Genomic DNA, 19,567 nt, shown 5'->3' with positions numbered 1-19,567 from the left:
CGCTGGGGGAGATCACTGAGGGAGAGGGGAATGGGGGTGGTCATTGGGCGAAGGTGAATGGGGATGATCACTGGGGGAGGGTGTGATCACTAGGAAGAGACAAGGTGACCAGGGTCTGGAGGAAGGACACGGTGGGGAGATCTCCAGGAATCCAAGTGGCATGACTGGAGTTGTACAGATTCAGGATGCAGTAGAAAATGAACAATAGAAGAGAGGAGGAAAAGATGAGGAATCCAGAGAATTGGAAATAAACAGGGAAAGGGGTAGCAAGAGGGAAGAATGTGGGGAGAGAAGAACAGCAGCAAAGGTCAATAAATAGACAACAATGTTTAAGGAAGACCACGTAAATGGTGTAGATGCTTGTGATAGACGAAGAATTAGTTTGGAAATTTTGACTCAAAATTTACAGGTTTTGATGTGGAAATAATTACTTCGGGGAGAAGTTTCCCGAGAGTGCATTCAAGAAGGTGTCTGCTCTGCATTGGTGCTTGGTTATAATGAGAGTCCAACCTGACTTCTTCAGAACTCCAGCAGTAGTTTGCTTTTATTTCTTAGTTGTAACTACTTTGGCTGGTGCCTAAAAGGGTCTTGCTTACATTCGCAGTGGTGCCTTTCATGGGGAAAGCATCCAAGGTGCTTCGAATGTTTAAATGTTAAAAATTAAATAGAGGGGTTTAGAAGGTAAGTTCCAGAGTGTGGACCTAATCTTGTTGGAGGCTTTGACACTACTGGTGTTTGGGGTGGGGGTGGTTAGCAATATGGTTGAAGCAAAGGATTCAAGAGAGTTGCAGTAGAGTTTAAGATCTGCACTAAGACGGCATCTTTAAACCTATCGGTAATGATTGAATTCATCCTATGGTTACAGACCCATGCCAATTGATTAAATGCTGGCTTTGTTGCGCAAATATTGGTGCTAGGGCAGCGCAGGGTGTGTTAACATACCAGAAAAGGGTCAACAAGACAGCTTGGAAGGTCCATATGCATCCTTCAAAATGAAAGTACTCAAACGAGGAGGAAACAGTTAACACAAGGAAAATCCCAGCTCGACCAAAAAGGTTTACAGAAGCTATTTAGGCCACTCTGTGCCAAGAATACTGTGGAACTGTTTTTCTGTGACCTATTTAAAGTAAGTGTTTCCATAGTGCGTGGCTGAATTACTGGAACAGGCTCCTGGGGGTTGCAATTTTCTACTGATAGAAAGATGTCTCCTGCCTGGAGAGGAAGCCATTTGAAGGCTTGTCACATCACCTTGGTTTACCAGGGCCTGTAACACTGTACTATTTTAAGTTCCTGATACAGACTCAGGTTGTGCACACATAGTGGAAGTGCACTCTTTGAGAAATGAATCAATTTTATCATATTGATTTTTTTTATTGCAGGTGGTATGACTGGATATGGCTGAAGGCGATTGAACTGGGAGAAATTCTGTGAAATTAGCTTTGCCCAGTTCTGGAAGAACGGATAATCTCAGGAGTGATTGTATGCTGCTGGCAGGTGGTGGACTTCAGTTCTCCCATGGCTTATCAAATGTGCTAGTAACTCTGGTTTGGCAAACAAGTGTAAGAATAAGCCTAAATAAAAACCGAAAGAACTGTGGATGCAGTAAGAATAAGCATTTTCTGTGACGTGAGGACAAATAATATGTCTAATTCCTTTCAGTGTTTCTAAAACATTCACAAGTCATATTGTCAGGCTGCTTTTGCAATTTAACCTGTTTTCATTGTTTCTGTGCTCAGACTACAGGGTTATTTGTTGCTTTTCAGGATCACAAGGATCTTCAGGTTCCCACTGCATTATTTTCTGTTGCAGCACCACTGTCAGTAGATTCTTAAATTAACTTATTCAATTTAATCCACTAATACCGGATCTAGCCTCAAGTACTCAGACACCAGGTCTGTTATTTCTTGGACTTGATAGAGTATAAATATCATAAAACTGTTGGGACAATAAGGTGTCAGTCTGTGCTCAGAATTGGAGCAATATGTTTAACCTGTTGCCCTTGTGCTTATCTGAAGTGGAATAGAATCAAGAGTTGGCAACTAAATTGTGTTTGTGACAGGAAAGTGCTTGCAATAACTCACCAAGGCATTCTGTTTTAATCAGAAAGCTTGGTGTACATTGCGATAACCAAAGGTTCATACGTGGGTGCCTTTGCCTGTTGTGATGTGGAATATGCATTTGGGAAACATTTAGGTGGAATTGATGCACTGTGTCTATTTCTGGGGTCAAATCACATGACACCAGGTTGTAGTCCAACAGGTTTATTTGAAAACACAAGCTTTCGGAGTCTTACTCCTTCTTCAGGTGTTAGTGAGACAGGTAGTATCAGACCCAGAATTTATAAGTAAAGGATTAAGGGGTCTATTTCCGGGGATGTTTTTCAGAGCAAGTTGAATCCATGTTCTCCGGACGAGGCCTGAATGTTAAGTTAACATTTGGATCAGGCTCCCCTTCATCTCGAATGTGAGATCTTTTACATCACTTTGAGAGAAACTTTAGTTTAACATTTCATCTGAAAGATATCACCTCCAGTTAGAATGAACTCCCACCTAAAGTATTAAGGTTTAAAATCACATTGAGTGGGATATTAGTATTCTAGTACTAAGCCAAGATTATTACCTTAAGAATCTTAGTGTTGAATCTTTGTGATGACTGAGTGATCTCTGCCTTGTGGTTGGATTAGAGTTATGGTAACAATGGACAGAGTTACGAAGACGGTTCTGTTGTGTTGTGGCCTGCAGACATGTGCTTGTGTTTGTGTTGGCAACAACAAAAAAAGGGTAAATCTTCGATTGAAAATGCACTAATCCTAAAATTGAAATATCCCAGGATATCTTGAGAAATGAGTTTCTGATTTGCCATGCAGCAGTTTTTAAGAAGGGGATAGCAGCAGTGTGGCGGCCTGTAATTGAGTGTTGGCATGGGGATCTCGTCAGTGTAACCAGTGAGAAGATATACGAACAGTCAGTGTGATGCACCAGATAGGGAATGGAAAGAGGCCTTGAGATCAAAACACAAAGAAGCAAATTGCCTCTTTAGGTTAGCCAACAGGTAAAATCACAGCAAAGAGCTGAGGAAAAAGATGGGTATTGTGGACAATGTCCATGATTTCTCAGATAGTAGTGTCGGATGTGCGTTTGTCAAATATTTTCTTTAAACAGAAATGCTTTAAAATCTATATTAATCTTACAGCCTCAAATTTTGCAAATAACATATTAAACATGAGAGCATTTATTTTCCTAGCTTTTTAATAATGTGTTGTTGGTCTGATTTTAATCCAGCTGTAGGTGACTATCTCTCTCTTCACTGACTATAAAAGTGGAAAGGCTGAACATGGCTCCTCGGGATATAATGACCAACTCACATGCCAAGTCCATTCTTAACACGATGAACTCTCTGAGGAAGAGTAACACCCTGTGCGATGTCACTTTGCGAGTTGATAGCAAGGACTTTCCTGCTCATCGTATTGTGTTGGCCGCTTGCAGTGACTACTTCTGTGCCATGTTTACCAGTGAGGTAAGCTGGCTATGAATTTGGCTGTAAAGGTTGGTTCCTCCTTTCTCACAGCAACACTAACATTCGTCAGCTTACCAACTTAAGTCAAATGAAAAGCAAAGGTATTAAGGAACCATGTTGGGGAAGATTGTTGCAAAAGCTTCAGCCTTTGTTTGATGTGCCAGGCACCCCTATCATTGAGGATAGGAATGTTTATAACATAATCTCCTCCAATGAATTGTTTATAATTCTCCACCATTATTCATGGCTGAATGTGTCAGGTCTGTCGAGCTTAGATCTGATCTGTTGGTTGTGAGATTGCGTAGCACTGTCATTTGTTTCTTGTGCAGTTTGGTTTGCAAGTAGTTATGTTTGCAGCTTCCCCAGGTTGGCACCTCATTTGTAGGTATGCCTAGTGCTGCTCTTGGTATGCCTTTCTGCACTGCTCTTTAGAGTTGGTCCCTTGGCTTGATGGTGATGGTAACTTCGGGGTCATGCCAGGCCAGGAGGTTGCAGATTGTTTGTTTTTGAGAACTTAACAGATGCCTAATCTTGAGTTGCTATATTTGTTAAAAGTCTTTTTTTTTTAAGCACAGTGGTTGTGCTACGCAACACGATAAAAGATATAATTGTTTTGAAGACTTTTACTTCATTTCCACAATGACTGTGCAGTGGTTACTCTTAGCAATACTGTCATTTCCTCACTGTCTGCCACAGACCTAGTCTAGCAGCTATGTCCTTTATCAGCTCAGTCAGTTTTGCTGCTGCTGTGCTACACTTGGTAATGGATGGTGAAGTCCCCCACCAACAGTACGTCCAATGATTTTGCCAAGCTTAGTTTCCTCCAAGTGTTGTTCAACATGGAGGAGAACTGTTTTATTGGTTGAAGTTGGAGGAGAAGGGTCTGAGATGTCATGGAAATTGCCATGAGGATGCAGCAGAGTTTGGCTATGCCCTGAATAATCAGAATCTACCTGCCTGGTCTGAGAATTAAGATTGACAGTTATGTATTCTTGCTGCATCTCCATTCCAGTTATGGCCCAGCCAAACAGGACCCCCTTATTTTGTATAAAATGGTGTATCTTTTTTTCAAGTCAGTTTCTTGTGTCCTAGCAATACATAAAGATCCAACTTCTAGTCTCCTCTTAAAATGTTTAAGTTCTAAACTAACAAACATTAGTTGATAACAGATTCCCTTGTTACTTTTGAAATAAATCACAATGGAATAATAATTGAGGAAAACAAGCAAGACATGTAAAATTACAACATTTTTTTCCTTTGCACATTAAAATCACAGTGTCTTTTTCTCAGTATATCCAACAGTTATATCAGATAGCTGACTGCTGTTATTCACCCATTTTAATCTGGAGATGTCTTTGTTCTCCAGCACCTGTTTTAAAACTGCAATATTGATCTTCCATTGTGTTGTGTAGCACAACTACTGTGCTTAAAAAAAATAGACTTTTAACAAGGTTTTGGAGTAGACTTGTGGCTCGGGTTGTGGGTGTTGAGGTTGGTTGGCTCGCCGAGCTGATTTGTTGTTCCGCAGACGTTTCGTTACCGTGCTTGGTAACATCCTCAGTGCAGCCTCTGATGAAGCGTTGGTGTGTTTTCCCACCTGGCTTTTAAACTCTGGGGTCCGTTGCGATGGATTGCCTCGCTTCCGGGTTTCCTCCGTTGTGGAATGTATATGGGGTCGAGTTCAATGTGTTTATTAATAGTCTGCTTCGTGGAGTGCCATGCTTCCAGGAATTCTCGTGCTTGTCTCTGCCTCGCATGTCCCTGGATCTTGGTGTTGTCCCAGTCGAAGTCGTGGTTCTCCTTGTCCATGTGGATTGAGATGAGTGAGTATTGGTCGTGTCTTTTTGCAGCCAGTTGGTGTTCATGTACTCTCGTTGTTAGTTTCCTTCCTGTTTGTCCGATGTAGTGTTTCTCGCAGTTCTGCAGGGAATCTTGTAGATGACATTGGTCCTGTCCATGGCGGGGAGTGGGTCTTTAGTTCGGGTGAGCACTTGTCGGAGGGTTGATGTGGACTTTTAACAAATATAGCAACTCAAGATTAGGCATCTGGTAAGTGCCACCAGCAACAAAATTGTTCTCAAAAACAAACAATCTGCAACCTCCTGGCCTGGCATGACCCAAAGTTACCATTACCATCAAGCCAGGAGATCAACTGTAGTCTTCTTTTACTCTTTTTTTTAGTGTACCTTATCCCTTTGTGACTTAATATCATTGTAACACTGAATGGATACTGTTGGGTATTTTTGCTAAGAAAAATGCATATCTACCTCCTCACCAAAACAAGGTGGACTGGGTTGGACAAAGTCGGAAGTCACATGACACCAAGTTATAGTCTAACAGGTTTATTTAAAATGACAAGCTTTCGGAGCGCTGCTCCTCCATTAGGTGGAGTGGAGAGAGGCGCACAGGCACTGAATATATAGACTTAATATATAGAATTTATAGGCTGCTTGTATATTCTGTGCCTGTGCGCCTCCCCCCACTCCACCTGACAAAGGAGCAGCGCTCCGAAAGCTCGTGGTTCTAAATAAACCTGTTGGACTATAACCTGGTGTCATGAGAATTCTGAATGTCACCAAAACGACTTTTGGCCACTAAAGTTCTTCTGGTCATTTTTTTTCCTTTACTTTCTCTACCCGGAACCATTATCCCACACAACTGAGCACCTTCCCGCCCCCCAAAATCACCATGACTTATTTTATATCTGGTAACCACCACCAGTAAAAACACTTGTATCTCCAATATAACACAGTGTGGAGCTGGAGGAACACAGCAGGCCAGGCAGCATCAGAGGAGCAGGAAAGCTAATGGTTCGGGTCAGGACCCTTCTTCAGAAATGTGTCTCCAATTGTCTTCTGATCTTTTAAAACTTTTGTTTTTTTTATTATATATTTTTTATTATTATTTATTATTCTGATTTTTTTTTTACCTTGCTAAGCTGAAGGGCAACACCTGGGTCTCTTTACCACAAGAAAGATGATAAACCTTCCTGCACTTGCGAACCCGTCACAGATTTCCATTACAAGCATCAATAAAAATAAGAAACTTCTTGTTCCTGGCATTTCCTAATGATGGAAACTTCAAAATACAGTACTTCATTTTTAATTTTTTTAAATGCTGTGTCTGCTCGAATAATATCTTCCACCTTGGGAGTTTTCAGTTCTTTCGATTTTAATACTTCAGAAATGGCATCTGGCCTTGTTTGATTGCCCAGTCAATTCAGTTTTCCAGTTAGATTTCACAATTCCTCCACTTCAGTGTTCAAAGGTGCTACATTAGTCTACTTTTAATAACAGTGGGGCTATAATTAAGGATGGCAGATTTCTTTCACTAAACAACATTAGTGATTTTTATTTAATGGCAAATTTCAATGGTTTCACAGTCATCATTAGACTTTTAATTCCAGTTTTTAAAATATTAATTTCACCATCTGTTGGCTTTGAATCCCAGTCACCGGAACATTATCTGGGTCTCTGGATCACCAGCCCAGCAACAATATCACTGTGCCATCACCTCCCTTCTTGGTGGCTGAAATCAGCTTTCATTATTTTTGAAATGCTCATGGGACTTGAGCATCACTGGCTAGGTCAGCATTTATTCCAATTTCTAAATGCACAGTGAGCTGTGAGTCTGGAGTCATATGTAGCCCAGACCAGGTGGGGAAAGCAAATTTCCTTTCCTGGAGGACAGTAGCAAACCAGGTGGTTTTCTTTTTAACAGCAATCGACATTGGTTATGCAGTTATCATTATTCAAGACCTATTTTTACTATTGGATTCAGATTTCCCTATCTGCCACGGTAGGATTCGATCCCAAGTCCCCAAAACATTAACCTGGGATTCCGGGTTACTCGTTCATTGACATTACCACTATCACCATTAACTCCCCTTTACCTTACTTTGTATGCTCTTTGACGTCCATTGAGAAGGAGTGCTGGTATTTAGATTTGTTAGTCCCAGCCTTTTTTTTCTGTTAGCATTTTGTTTTGTTCTTCACCCTCTTCACTTCCTCCTTGAGTATCTCAAACTTCTGACAGTGATTTACCCATTTTCAGACCACTTTTGCTAAACCAGATCTCAGTTTACCCCAGCCAGCCTTTCTCCAGTTTAAAGCTTTTACTCTTGATGTCACTTTATCTTTTACCGTAGCTACACTAAATCTAACCGTATCCTAATCATTATTACCACAGTGCTGCCCCTCTGATATCCCTGCATGCCCAGATTCATTATCCGAGTGTAAATCCAGAATTCCTCCTTCTCTTGTTGGACTTGCTATGTATGCAGTTCTGACTATTTCAAGAATTCAATTCAAATTTTTACGCTTTACCTTTTATCCCAGTTAATATTAGGGTAGTTGAAATCCTTTAATATAACTGCCCTGTTGTTTCTGCACTTTTCAACAAATTACATACATATTTGCTTCTCTGTTTCTCTCTGATGTGAGATCTAAAACAATGTTTGTTTTAAAATTTAATTATATGCTCTATATTGTGTCGCTCCTATAATTGCTTATCCATGGTCCTGTATGCATGATAGTTATTATAAAATACAATCTACACACTATTTTTCTGGCATATAAAGAGAATCATTGATCTGTTGCACCCTCTACCAGATTGCCCCTTTTACGTGCCTCAGTTCGTCTCATAGATGTTCCTTCTACATATTACATATTTGGGTGTACCAGCTGGATGGATAGAGAACTGGCTGGGCAACAGGAGACAGAGAGTTGTAGTGGAAGGGAGTTTCTCAAAATGGAGAACTGTGACCAGTGGTGTTCCACAGGGATCCGTGTTGGGACCACTGTTGTTTGTGATATACATTAATGATCTGGAGGAAGGTATAGAGGGTCTGATTAGCAAGTTTGCAGATGACACTAAGATTGGTGGAGTAGCAAATAGTGAAGGGGACTGTCGGAGAATGCAGCAGAATATAGATAGATTGGAGAGTTGAGCGGAGAAATGGCAGATGGAGTTCAATCCAGGCAAATGCGAGGTGATGCATTTTGGAAGATCCAATTCAAGAGTGAACTATACGGTAAATGGAAAAGCCCTGGGGAAAATTGCTGCACAGAGAGATCTGGGTGTTCAGGTCCATTGTACCCTGAAGGTGGCAACGCAGGTCGATCGAGTGGTCAAGAAGGCATACGGCATGCTTTCATTCATCGGACGGGGCATTGAGTACAAGAGTTGGCAGGTCATGTTACAGTTGTATAGGACTTTGGTTCGACCGCATTTGGAATACTGCGTACAGTTCTGGTTGTTATATTACCAAAAGGATGTGGATGCTTTGGAGAGGGTGCAGAGGAGGTTTACCAGGATGTTGCCTGGTATCGAGGGTGCTAGCTATGAAGAGAGGTTGAGTAGATTAGGATTATTTACATTAGAAAGACAAAGGTTGAGGGGGGACCTGATTGAGGTCTACAAAATCATGAGAGGTATAAACAGGGTGGATAGCAAGAAGCTTTTTCCCAGAGTGGGGGACTCAGTTACTAAGGGTCACGATTTCAAGGTGAGAGGGGAAAAGTTTAAGGGAGATATGCGTGGAAAGTTCTTTAGGCAGAGGGTGGTGGGTGCCTGGAACGCGTTGTCGGTGGAGGTGGTAGAGGCGGGCACGATAGCGTCATTTCAGATGTATCTAGACAGATACATGAATGGGCAGGGAGCAGAGGGATACAGATCCTTGGAAAATAGGCGACAGGTTTAGATAGAGGATCTCGATTGGCGCATGCTTGGAGGGCCGAAGGGCCTGTTCCTATGCTGTAATTTTCTTTGTTCTTTGTTTGTCCTGTCACACCAATAAATATTTCCTTAACCAATTCTGTCATTCTTGCCCATCCCCTCCTTGTTTATCTTCCTACACATCGTGCCTGAAAACCCTGTGACCAGGAATGCTGAGCTGTCATTCCTGTCCTTTTGCATGCCAGGTTTCACAAATGGCCATGATACCATACTTTCAAGTGTATGTCTATGTCCGCACCTCATCTGCCTTATTCAGCAGACTCCCTGCATTGTTGTATATACCACTAATCACTGAACAACTCTTTTGTCTATTTTCTAACCGTTTCAAAGATCATCCACTCTTGCTGACTAATTTTCTGTCTAGATTTGAAACTTTGCTTTGCTCCCTTCTGAACCCATGCCCAGATTCCATCTTCTTGCCAAGCTAGTTTAAACTGTTACCAACAGCAGGGCAGCACGATGGCTCAGTGGTTAGCACTGCTGCCTCAGAGCTTCAGGGACCCTCTGGTAGAGTCTGTGTGGAGTTTGCACATTCTCCCCATGTCTGCGTGGGTTTCCTCTGGGTGCTTCAGTTTCCTCCCACAGTCCAAAGATGTGCAGATTAGATGGATTGGCCATGCTAAATTGCCTGTAGTGTTCAGGGATGTACAGGCGAGGTGGGTTAACCACGGGAAATGCAGGGTTACAGGGATAGGTAGAGGCGTGGAGCCTATAGTAGGATATTCCTCGGAGGGTCATTGTGAACTCAGTGGGCTGAATGGCCTGCTTCCGCACTGTAGGAATTCTATGATTCCAAGTCAAAAAAAAAAGTCAGCACGAGCAGTTCTGTCAGGGCACTGGTACTGGTCACACTGAGGAGTAACCCATCTGATGGACAGATGCACTCTCCCCAAACTTGGTCTCAGCGCTCTAGGTATCTGAAGCCCACCATTCTCTACTGTCATTCCTGCTGCACATTCAACTGCAGTAACCTCATTTGTGGGCCTGTTGTAGTTTGGGAGATTACGACATTTGAGGTCCTTTTTCCTGAAATCAACCTGTAAAACATCATCCTTCTTTCTACCAATGTCATTGGTACATAAGCTTTGGCAGTTCACTTTTCCCTCTGCCTCAAAACGCTTTGCAGTTGGAGAAATACTTGGCTGCCCTCCTAGTTAGTTAATTCATATCACAATTCCTTCCCACCCCACACAGCTGAGCCATTGCCTTCCCTTCATCTGCACTCCCCAGGAGAACCTTCACCCTCCTCCTTATTCACAACTGATTTCCAGCCAGAAATTGAGGCTGCTTTTACTTGCTTGGTTCTCCCTGACCATCTGATGGTTACCCATGTCCTCTCTACTACACGCTGTTAAGCTATAGGATAATCACCTCCTGAATTGTGCTATTTATGGAGCTCTGCCAGATGCACACAGTGACTTCAGCTGCTGCTTGAGCTCTGAAAGCCAGAGGCCAGTTCCTCCAACTGATACAACTTCCTGTACTTATGGCTGTCCAGGGCAGGAGAACTGCCCCAACTTCGTACACGGTAAATGATAGAGATTCTACCAGATTGAGTTGCCTTGGATGCTAACTAAATCAACCACAAATAAAACTTAACACTTAAAAGTTACCAACTGTAAACCTTTCCCAACTTAGAATCTGTAGTTCTACATTTAACCTGTTAACTTGAATAAGAGAAATGAAAGACAGTACAGTCTTCCTCTGTATGCCCGAGGGTTCCATTACTGTGAACCTCCGCGAATGCTGAAATCTGCAAGTGCAGAGCCTGTTAAAAATCACGGATACGCGAGTTTGCTCACATATGTTGAATTTTGTTGCTAATTTTTGGAAAATTCACAAGTTGTGAGCTCACGGATACAAAGGATTTACTGTAGTAAGGTTCATCATGCAATTACCTGCATGTTACTCCACAACTTTTAGATATTTTCTAATCAACTTGATTCCGAGATGATGTTATACATCTCTGGAAGGAGTGGAACTTGAACTCAGACTTCCTGGTTCAGAGGTGGGGATACTATCAGTGCACCACAAGAGCCATTTCAGTCCTGTAAAGTTGTCATTATTAGCTGCTGCCTATTCATTTGAATTGGTCACATGTTTACAGAGCCTCCTCCTCTTGGTAGTTGTTTAATTGTCCACCAGGATTCATAGCTGGATGGAGTAGGACTGGAGCATTCACATTGTATTCTGTCTATTGCACAATGCTGCTGCCACCATTTAGAATTCCTGTGACACTGTAACTTAACCAGACTGGCCTCTCATTGTAACATATGCTGAGTGTTGCTTGAGGCATTTTTTCCTACATTCCTTGTTTAACCAAAGTTGGTCACTTGGCGTAATGGTAATGGCAGAGTGAGAGATATACTGGGTGAGCTGCTGCCTTGAACTGTGGCAGTCCTTGTGGTGTAGGTACACTCACAGTGCTTTTAGAGAGGGCGTTCCAGGATTTTGATACAGTGACCCTGAAGGCATAATGTGTCAGGATGCCCTGTAACTTGGACAGGCACTTCTTTCCATTGCTTTTCTCAGTATTTCTTCCAACTAGTGTTCAGCTCGGGAATATTGATTTCATTAGCTGAAGGATAGGGATTAGACAGAACATTAGATCAGAGCCAATTTCCCAATTAATCGAGAATCAGAGTTGACTCTCTCAGAACAACAACTCTTGCAGTGAGAAATCACACCTGGTGGCGAAAGAAAACTTGATTCTTTTTAAAAAAAGTTCTAAATATGAGGATGTGCCCAATGACTTGATTAATGGTTATAGTTTAACTCTAGTGTCTAATTATTGCCTTGTCATTACATGGTTTAAATACCAGCTGCTGGGAGTGCTGTGTATTTAACCCTTTCTCCTAGTGATTTGCTGAATCCATCTCTGTGGATTGTAGCACCCATCTCCACATGCAGAGAGCGTTGCAGAAACCACTACATTGTGTTCTGGTTTCCCTCTTGCGAGTACAACAGTAGCAAGTAACCAGAAATAAATGTGTAAAATTGCTATAGTAGTATGGGTCACACGGAACCCAGCTTTACTGCATTGAAGATCATGAATTTCATCCATGAAGGTTGGGGTCAGTGTGAGGCAATCCTTGCCCCATGAGGTGGAGACGGCAGTATGAGGTGTGCTTTGTGAAGTTTGAACAAAAACAAAGTTGCTGGAAAAGCTCAGCAGGTCTGGCAGCATCTGTGGAGGAGAAAACAGAGTTAACGTTTCGGGTCCGGTGACCCTTCCTCAGAACTGATGGTGGCTGGGAAAACGTCAGTTTATATGCAGAAAATAGGGAGGTGGGTGGGGTAGGGAGTAAACGATAGGATAGAGCCCAAAGAGAGAGAAAGACAGTTGGACAGACAAAGGAGTTGCTAACGATCAGGCTGGGAGGGTGAATAGTTGTTAATGGGGACTGTTAGTGACTAACAACAGTGGGTGTGTAATGGCAGGCTGTGTGGTAACAAGGCCTGGTGTGTGGGGGGGTGGGATGGGACATGGGAGAGTTTAGGCCCTAAAATTATTGAACTCAATATTGAGTCCGGAGGGCTGTAGGGTCCCCAAGTGGAAAATGAGGTGTTGTTCCTCCAGCTTGCGTTGAGTTTCACTGGAACACTGTAGCAAGCCAGAGACAGAGATGTTGGCCAGGGAGCAAGGTGGTGCATTGAAGTGGCAGGCAACAGGTAGTTCAGGGTCTTTTTTTGCCAGCAGAACGTAGATGTTCTGCGAAGCGGTCGCCAAGTCTACGCTTCGTTTCCCCAATGTAGAGGAGACCACTTGTGAGCAGCAAATGCAGTAGAGTAGATTCTGGGAAGTGCAGGTGAAGGGTTGCTTCACCTGGAAGGTATGTTTGGGCCCTTGGATATTGGGGAAGGAGGAGGTAAATGGGCAGGTTTTGCACCTTCACCGGTTACAGGAGAAGGTGCCGTACGGCTGTGGGGTGGTGCTGGGGGTGAAGGAAGTGTGGACCAGGGTGTCCCGGAGGGAACGGTCCCTGCGGAAGGCAGACAAGGGAGGGGAGGGGAATATGTGTCTGGTGGTGGCATCTTGCTGGAGGTGTCGGAAATGGCGTCAGATGATCTTATGAATGTGGATGCTGGTGGGATGGTAGGTGAGGATAAGGGGAACCCTTTCGCTGTTGTGGGAGAGAAGAGAAGGGGTGAGGGCAGAAGTGCGGGAGATGGGTTGGACTTGATTGAGGGCCCTGTCGACAACAGAGCTGGGGAATCCTCGGTTGAGGAAGAATGTGGACATTTCGGAGGCTCCCTTGTCGAAGTTGGCCTCATCTGAACATATGCAACGGAGACGGAGGAACTGAGAGAATGGGATGGAGTCTTTACAGGAAGTGGCGTGTGAAAATGTATAGTCCAGGTAGCTGTGGGAGTCGGTGGGTTTGTAATGGATATTAGTGGCCAGTCTATCCCCAGAAATCGAAACAGAAATGTCGAGGAAGGGAAGGGAGGAGTCAGAGATAGACCAGGGGAAAGTGAGGGCAGGGTGGAAATTGGAGGTGAAACTAATGAAGTTTTCCGATTCTAGACGAGAGAGGGAAGCAGCACCGATGATATCATCGATGTATCGGAGAAAGAGTTGTGGGTGGGGGCTGGCATAGGACTGGAACAAGGAATGTTCCACGTACCCCACGAAGAGACAAGCATAACTAGGGCCCATGCGGGTACCCATGGCAACCCCTCTTACCTGAAGAAAAGGAGAGGAGTTGAAAGAGAAGTTGTTGAAGGTGAGGACAAGCTCGGCCAAGCGGAGGAGGGTGGTGGTAGGTGGGGATGGTTCAGGTCTTTGTCCAGGAAGAAGCGGAGAGCCCTAAGACCCTCCTGGTGGGGAATGGATGTGTAAAGGGATTGCACATCCATGGTAAAGAGGAGGTGGCTGGAGCCGGTAAACTGGAAGTTTTGAAACCGGCGTAAGGCATCAGATGAATCATGGATGTATGTGGGTAGGTATTGGACCGGGGGGAGAAGACTGAGTCAAGGTAGGAAGAGATGAGTTCTGTGGGGCATGAGCAGGCTGAAACGATGGGTCTGCCTGGACAGTCCTGTTTGTGGATTTTTGGCAGGAGGTAGAAACGAGCTGTGCGGGGTTGGGGGACTATTAGCTTGGAAGCGGATGGGGGGAGATCACCGGATGAAATGAGATCCATAACCGTAGTGGATACAATGGCCTGATGTGCCATGGTGGGGTCATGGTCCAGGGGAAGGTAGGAGGAGGTATCTTAGAGCTGGCACTCAGCCTCTGCAAGGTAGAGGTCAGTACGCCAGACAACAACAGCACCACCCTTATCGGCAGGCTTGATGACAAAGTCAGGGTTAGATCTGAGTGTATGGAGTGCAGTCAGTTCAGAGGGAGATAGGTTGGATTTGTTGAGAGGGCAGTGAAATTGAGGCGACTAATGTCACATCGACAGTTCTCAATGAAAAGATCGAGTGCAGGTAAAAGGTCGGAGGGAGGGGTCCAGGTGGAGGGAGAGTGTTAGAGTTGGGCAAAGGGGTCTTGGGACGGGGAGAGGACTCTTGTCCAAAGAAATGAGAACTTTGTGAAGTTTGAACCTGTTCTGATGCCTGATTGGGAACTGTACCTCTAATCCAAGTAGAAAACGCTTGAATTTATTCCTGTGATGTGATTGGGCTATTGTTTCTTCCCTTGCAGCTTTCAGAGAAAGGTAAATCTGACATTGATATCCAGGGTCTCACTGCTTCCACTATGGAGATCCTGTTGGATTTTGTATATACTGAAACGGTCCATGTCACAGTGGAAAATGTTCAGGAATTGCTTCCAGCAGCCTGTCTCCTGCAACTGAAAGGTTAGTTCTCTTCTCAGTTTCACTGCTGTTGGGCAGTCCAGGGCTGAGACTAGCAAACAGCTCCTCATGTAAAACTGCATTGCTGTGCTGTGTGACATCAATTATCAGCTCTTCTCAGGCCTGTTAGCACTCTGCAGATAGCAACTAGATATATTGCTGGTCCATCAGCTCTGCTGTGGAGAGCAACAAGCCAGTATTACTCATAAAGAGAGACATAACCTGTATTTACCTAGCGCCTCCGCTGACTGCAGGATCACCCAAAGTACTTTATACCTGATGAAATACTTTTGAAGAATAGTTATTTTCGCAGTTAGGAAAAAATGGCCAATTTGCATGTAGCAAGGAATTTTTACATAGCAATAAGCAGTTTTAATGAGGTGGCGGGGGGGGGGATGCCAGAGGGGAAAGAAAAACAATAACACTAATACAAACTCTGGTCCAACTCGTGTACATCAAACTAGAGCTCCAGCATGACCAGTAATTCATTTCCCCCTGAGGATTCCTGTTACTTTAACTGGTTTTTCCCTTTGGGGGTTGAGGGACCAATTTTGGCTGCGACACCAGGAAAATTCCACATTGTCTGGATTCATGTACATCCATCTGAGATGACGCACAGCACCACAGTTCCATGTCTATTCTGATAGAGTGCACCTCTGACTGTGCAACACTACTTCAGTACTACATTGGGTTATGGGCTCAAGTGTCTAGAAATGGGGCTTGTATACACAACATTCTGCCCTTGAGCAAAGAATGCTAGTAATGAACCAACTTCGGTCTCTGTTTCGCTCCAGACGGTGTCACTTCCTTGCTGTGGCTGTGGCTGTGGCTGTGGCTGTTGCTGTTGCTGCTGAAATAAAGTTGCAGATTACACAAGTGACTGTTTTTGTGTAGCGCTGTGTGTATATCTTTCAATAGGTGTGAAGCAGGCTTGCTGTGAATTTTTGGAGAGCCAGTTAGACCCATCCAACTGTCTGGGAATCCAGGAATTTGCAGAGACACACAGCTGTGTGGATCTGATGCAAGCAGCAGAGGTTTTCAGCCAGAAGAACTTTCCAGAAGTTGTCCAACATGAGGAATTCATGCTGCTGAACAAGGGGGAAGTGGAAAAACTTATTCGGTGTGATGAAATTCAGGTGAGGCCTCAGCCACTTATGGAGAAGATGTAAAGGCTGATTATGTCAAACAGTGTGTGATAACAAAGGGCAGATAAGGTTCAGAATTGAAGACCCAATGTGTTTTCTGGAGATTTTGTCTTTTATTGCGTGGAGTGTTGATTCACGGTGCTAAATACAAACCTACATCATATTAAAAATGCATTGTAGTTTGGCATCACCTTATACAACACTTTTTCACCTGCTAGCGTTTACCACTTGATGCCACTTTAAACGCTGCCATCTCCTTCCAATACCTACACCTGCAATATTGCTAATGCAGTTAGAAAGACATTTAACTTGGTTCAACTTTCTGTGGGGAAAAGTATTGCTGATCCACTGGTAAAGTTTGATGAATACTCAAAATTACGATAGGCTACAATTTGATCATAGATCATAGAACCCCTACAGTGTGGAAACAAGTCCACATTGACTCTCAGAGCATCTCACCCAGACCCATCCCCCTATAACTCACCTAATCTACACCTCCCTGAACACTATGGGCACTATAGCATGGCCAATCCACCTAACCTGCACGTCTTTGGACTGTGGGAAGAAACCAGAGCAACCAGAGGAAACCCACGCAAACAAGGGGAGAATGTGCAAACTCCACACTGATAGTCACCCGAGGGTGGGATCGAACCGGAGTCCCTTGTGTTGTGAGGCAGCAGTGCTAACCATTGAGCCACCGTGCCGTCCCACGGGTATAAAGAAATCGTTTCAAAAAGTATGGAATGTGGAAATGTAGCCATAGCCAGTAAATTTGTGTTAAGTTCTTCACCATTTGGAGAAATATGGCTTAACTACCCAGTCCACTCGACATGCACACAGATACATACAGATCCACACACTGGCACAAACTTTCACACCGACACACAGGTACACACTACACCATATACCCCACACACAGCCACCTCCCCACACACCTGTTCCCACCCCCGCCCCACACACCGCCCCACACACACTCCCTAGCTCTGCAGTTATCACCTAGTTGGTGTGGGACTCATGACTGTTACCTGAGTAGGATGATGATATGTGTGGAGCTTTATCACTAGGACGCTATTGTACAATGAATTGCTGTCTGGGTCCTGATGAACTGCTGCTGTTCTAGGTGGATTCAGAAGAACCAGTGTTTGAAGCAGTATTAAACTGGGTAAAACATTCCAAGAAAGAACGAGAGGAATTCCTACCGGATCTGCTGCAATATGTCCGAATGCCATTGCTCACTCCGAGATACATTACAGATGTAATTGATGCTGAGGTGTGTGCCCTCTTCAAGTATACTGCTACCGCTTGTAGCTCTGGTGTTTGTGAGGCAACTACATGCTTTATTTGGCATAAAAATATCACGCCAATAATTAAAACCTATCCTTGCTCCATATTTCTTCCTGTATTCCTTTTATGAGTATGCCTGCTTCTTGCGGATTCAGTGTTCACTGGTGCCCATTTCTCAATTTATTTCACTGCTGCTTACTGCTCTATAAATATATGCATTTATTTGCACCTACTTTGCAGTTTGGCAGTGCCTGTTGGTGTACTGTCTGTGCTCTGATGTATCTGCTTTGTTTTTCCTCTCGTGATTATGAGATAGTAACATTTTGTTCTAATCTAACTTCAGTTTATTGCCGTTGCCGCTGAACGTGGGTGGATGTAATGTTTTTGCCCCTTTTTAGTCTGTTTATGAACAATATATCTCAAAAACAAATGGATGGATTTCAGCTGCACCTGGTATGCAGGTAACATATGGCCCAAGAGAGAACTGATTAGTATTTGGCGAAGATGTACATCTGGATTTTGGAATTTTTAAAAGATCTGTTAATCTTGAGAGGTAGGGTAAATTGACTTTTATTTTAGAATTTTATGTGTTGTTTTATTGAGAATGTTGCTGTGGTGGAATTGTCACAGCTGCTAATGTGAGCAGAATTTTCAGAACAGAATGTTGGATGTGGATTGGCCTAAAGCCGCCTTAGTGAGATGGGAGCTCTTAAAAGAAACATTTCTTTTTCAGCTTTGTATTCAGATTATCGATCAGAAAGGACAAAGCTTCAAGGATGATCTGTAATTGTATTTGTAGGTAGTATGGGATACAGGCAATGATGGGATCATGGAGTTAGATCACAGAATGGTGGAATAGATGGAGAGGCAAAATGTCTGGCACCAGTACCCATATAACAGCAGCATGACCACTTTACTCATGTAGCCCCAGTCCTTGTCATATATTTAGGGAAATTAGAGATGGGCAATAATGGTGATCTTGTCAGCAATGCCCACATCATATAACTTCATATAAATATCATGTAACTTCCTGGTCTCTTGCTTTTTAATAAACATTTTCCTTTTCTATTCTTCCTACCAAAATTGATAATTTCTTTCCTCTGCTAATAATTTTATTAATAGATATAAATAATTTCCTCATACCACACTCTATTTGCCATCTTACTGCCCAATAAGTTAACCAATGTGTACTCCTTTGTAGCCTCTTTGGTGTCACTTTTTCACAGCTTACTTTCCAACCTTTCCTTGTACTGTCAGTAAATTTAGATGTACCTCAGCATGAACTCAGTGGGCTGAATGGCCTCACTTTGAGTCATTATGACTGTATTATTCCTTACCTGATTGATTGATAGGCATTGTAAATATCTGGTCCTTGTAGATCTCCACTAGCTACACCTTGTTTCCATGATGTGGAGGTGCTAATGTAAGATTGGAGTGTACAAGGTCAGAAATCACATGACACCAGGTTATAGTCCAACAGATATATTTGAAAACACAAGCTTTAGGAGTTTTACTCCTCCTTGAGGTGTTAGCGAGAGAGGCAGAATCAGGCACAGAATTTATAAATAAAAGATCAAAGGGTCACACCACTGACGAGGATGTACTAAACAAATCTAAGATGCTGTTAAATCTTTAATCAATTAAAGGTTTTACTTGATTTAATATGCATATGTAAACCCAAAATTCCTTTGAAGTCACTGTCCTGAGAGAACTAAAGGTTTTGACAGTGTAAAAAAGAGGTGACATTTTAGGTAAGATAGTGAAGATCAGGTGTGAGGCTTTCTTTAGATTCTGTTTGTGTTTTGGTTTGGAGACAGACTGGTTTTAGTTCTAAAGTAGGAATTTATAAAACACCGCATTGAATGACTGTCTCTAAATTGTGAGCTTTTTAAACAAAATAGAATGTATCGAAAACACAAATTCACCCAGTAGATTCACGTACGTGTGTGCCTGTGTGTGTGAGTGAGGGGGGAAGAGAGAGAGAATGTGTGTGAGAGTAAGAGAGAGAGTGGGTATATGAGAGAGGATATGTATGGATACGTGTGTGTGTGCAGGGGGAGGGAGAGAGGGAGTTTGTGTGTG

The 19,567-nt window shown here is 43.2% G+C and overlaps 1 protein-coding gene across 7 annotated transcripts in view; it reads left to right on the top strand.

Moving 5' to 3' along the window:
* The window catches only part of klhl12 (kelch-like family member 12), a 43,103-nt gene that overhangs the window by 594 nt on the left and 22,942 nt on the right, over positions 1 to 19,567 (top strand). For 2 of the 7 annotated variants that reach the window (XM_048611924.1, XM_048611929.1), the window contains exons 2-6: positions 1,380 to 1,626; positions 3,282 to 3,516; positions 14,906 to 15,059; positions 15,975 to 16,192; positions 17,322 to 17,471. In XM_048611924.1, coding sequence (XP_048467881.1) covers positions 3,334 to 3,516; positions 14,906 to 15,059; positions 15,975 to 16,192; positions 17,322 to 17,471 — 705 coding nt within the window. In that variant the 5' untranslated portion in view covers positions 1,380 to 1,626; positions 3,282 to 3,333. Of the gene's footprint in view, positions 1 to 1,379; positions 1,627 to 1,684; positions 1,893 to 3,281; positions 3,517 to 14,905; positions 15,060 to 15,974; positions 16,193 to 17,321; positions 17,472 to 19,567 lie in introns of those variants that run through there. The other 5 variants (XM_048611927.1, XM_048611922.1, XM_048611925.1 and 2 more) reach the window with 4 other exon arrangements.

Source organism: Rhincodon typus, chromosome 25, assembly GCF_021869965.1.
Source record: "Rhincodon typus isolate 14 chromosome 25, sRhiTyp1.1, whole genome shotgun sequence".
Taxonomy (NCBI): domain Eukaryota; kingdom Metazoa; phylum Chordata; class Chondrichthyes; order Orectolobiformes; family Rhincodontidae; genus Rhincodon; species Rhincodon typus.
The sequence above is the reverse complement of the archived record's forward strand: the minus strand, read 5'-3'. Positions and strand labels throughout refer to the sequence as shown.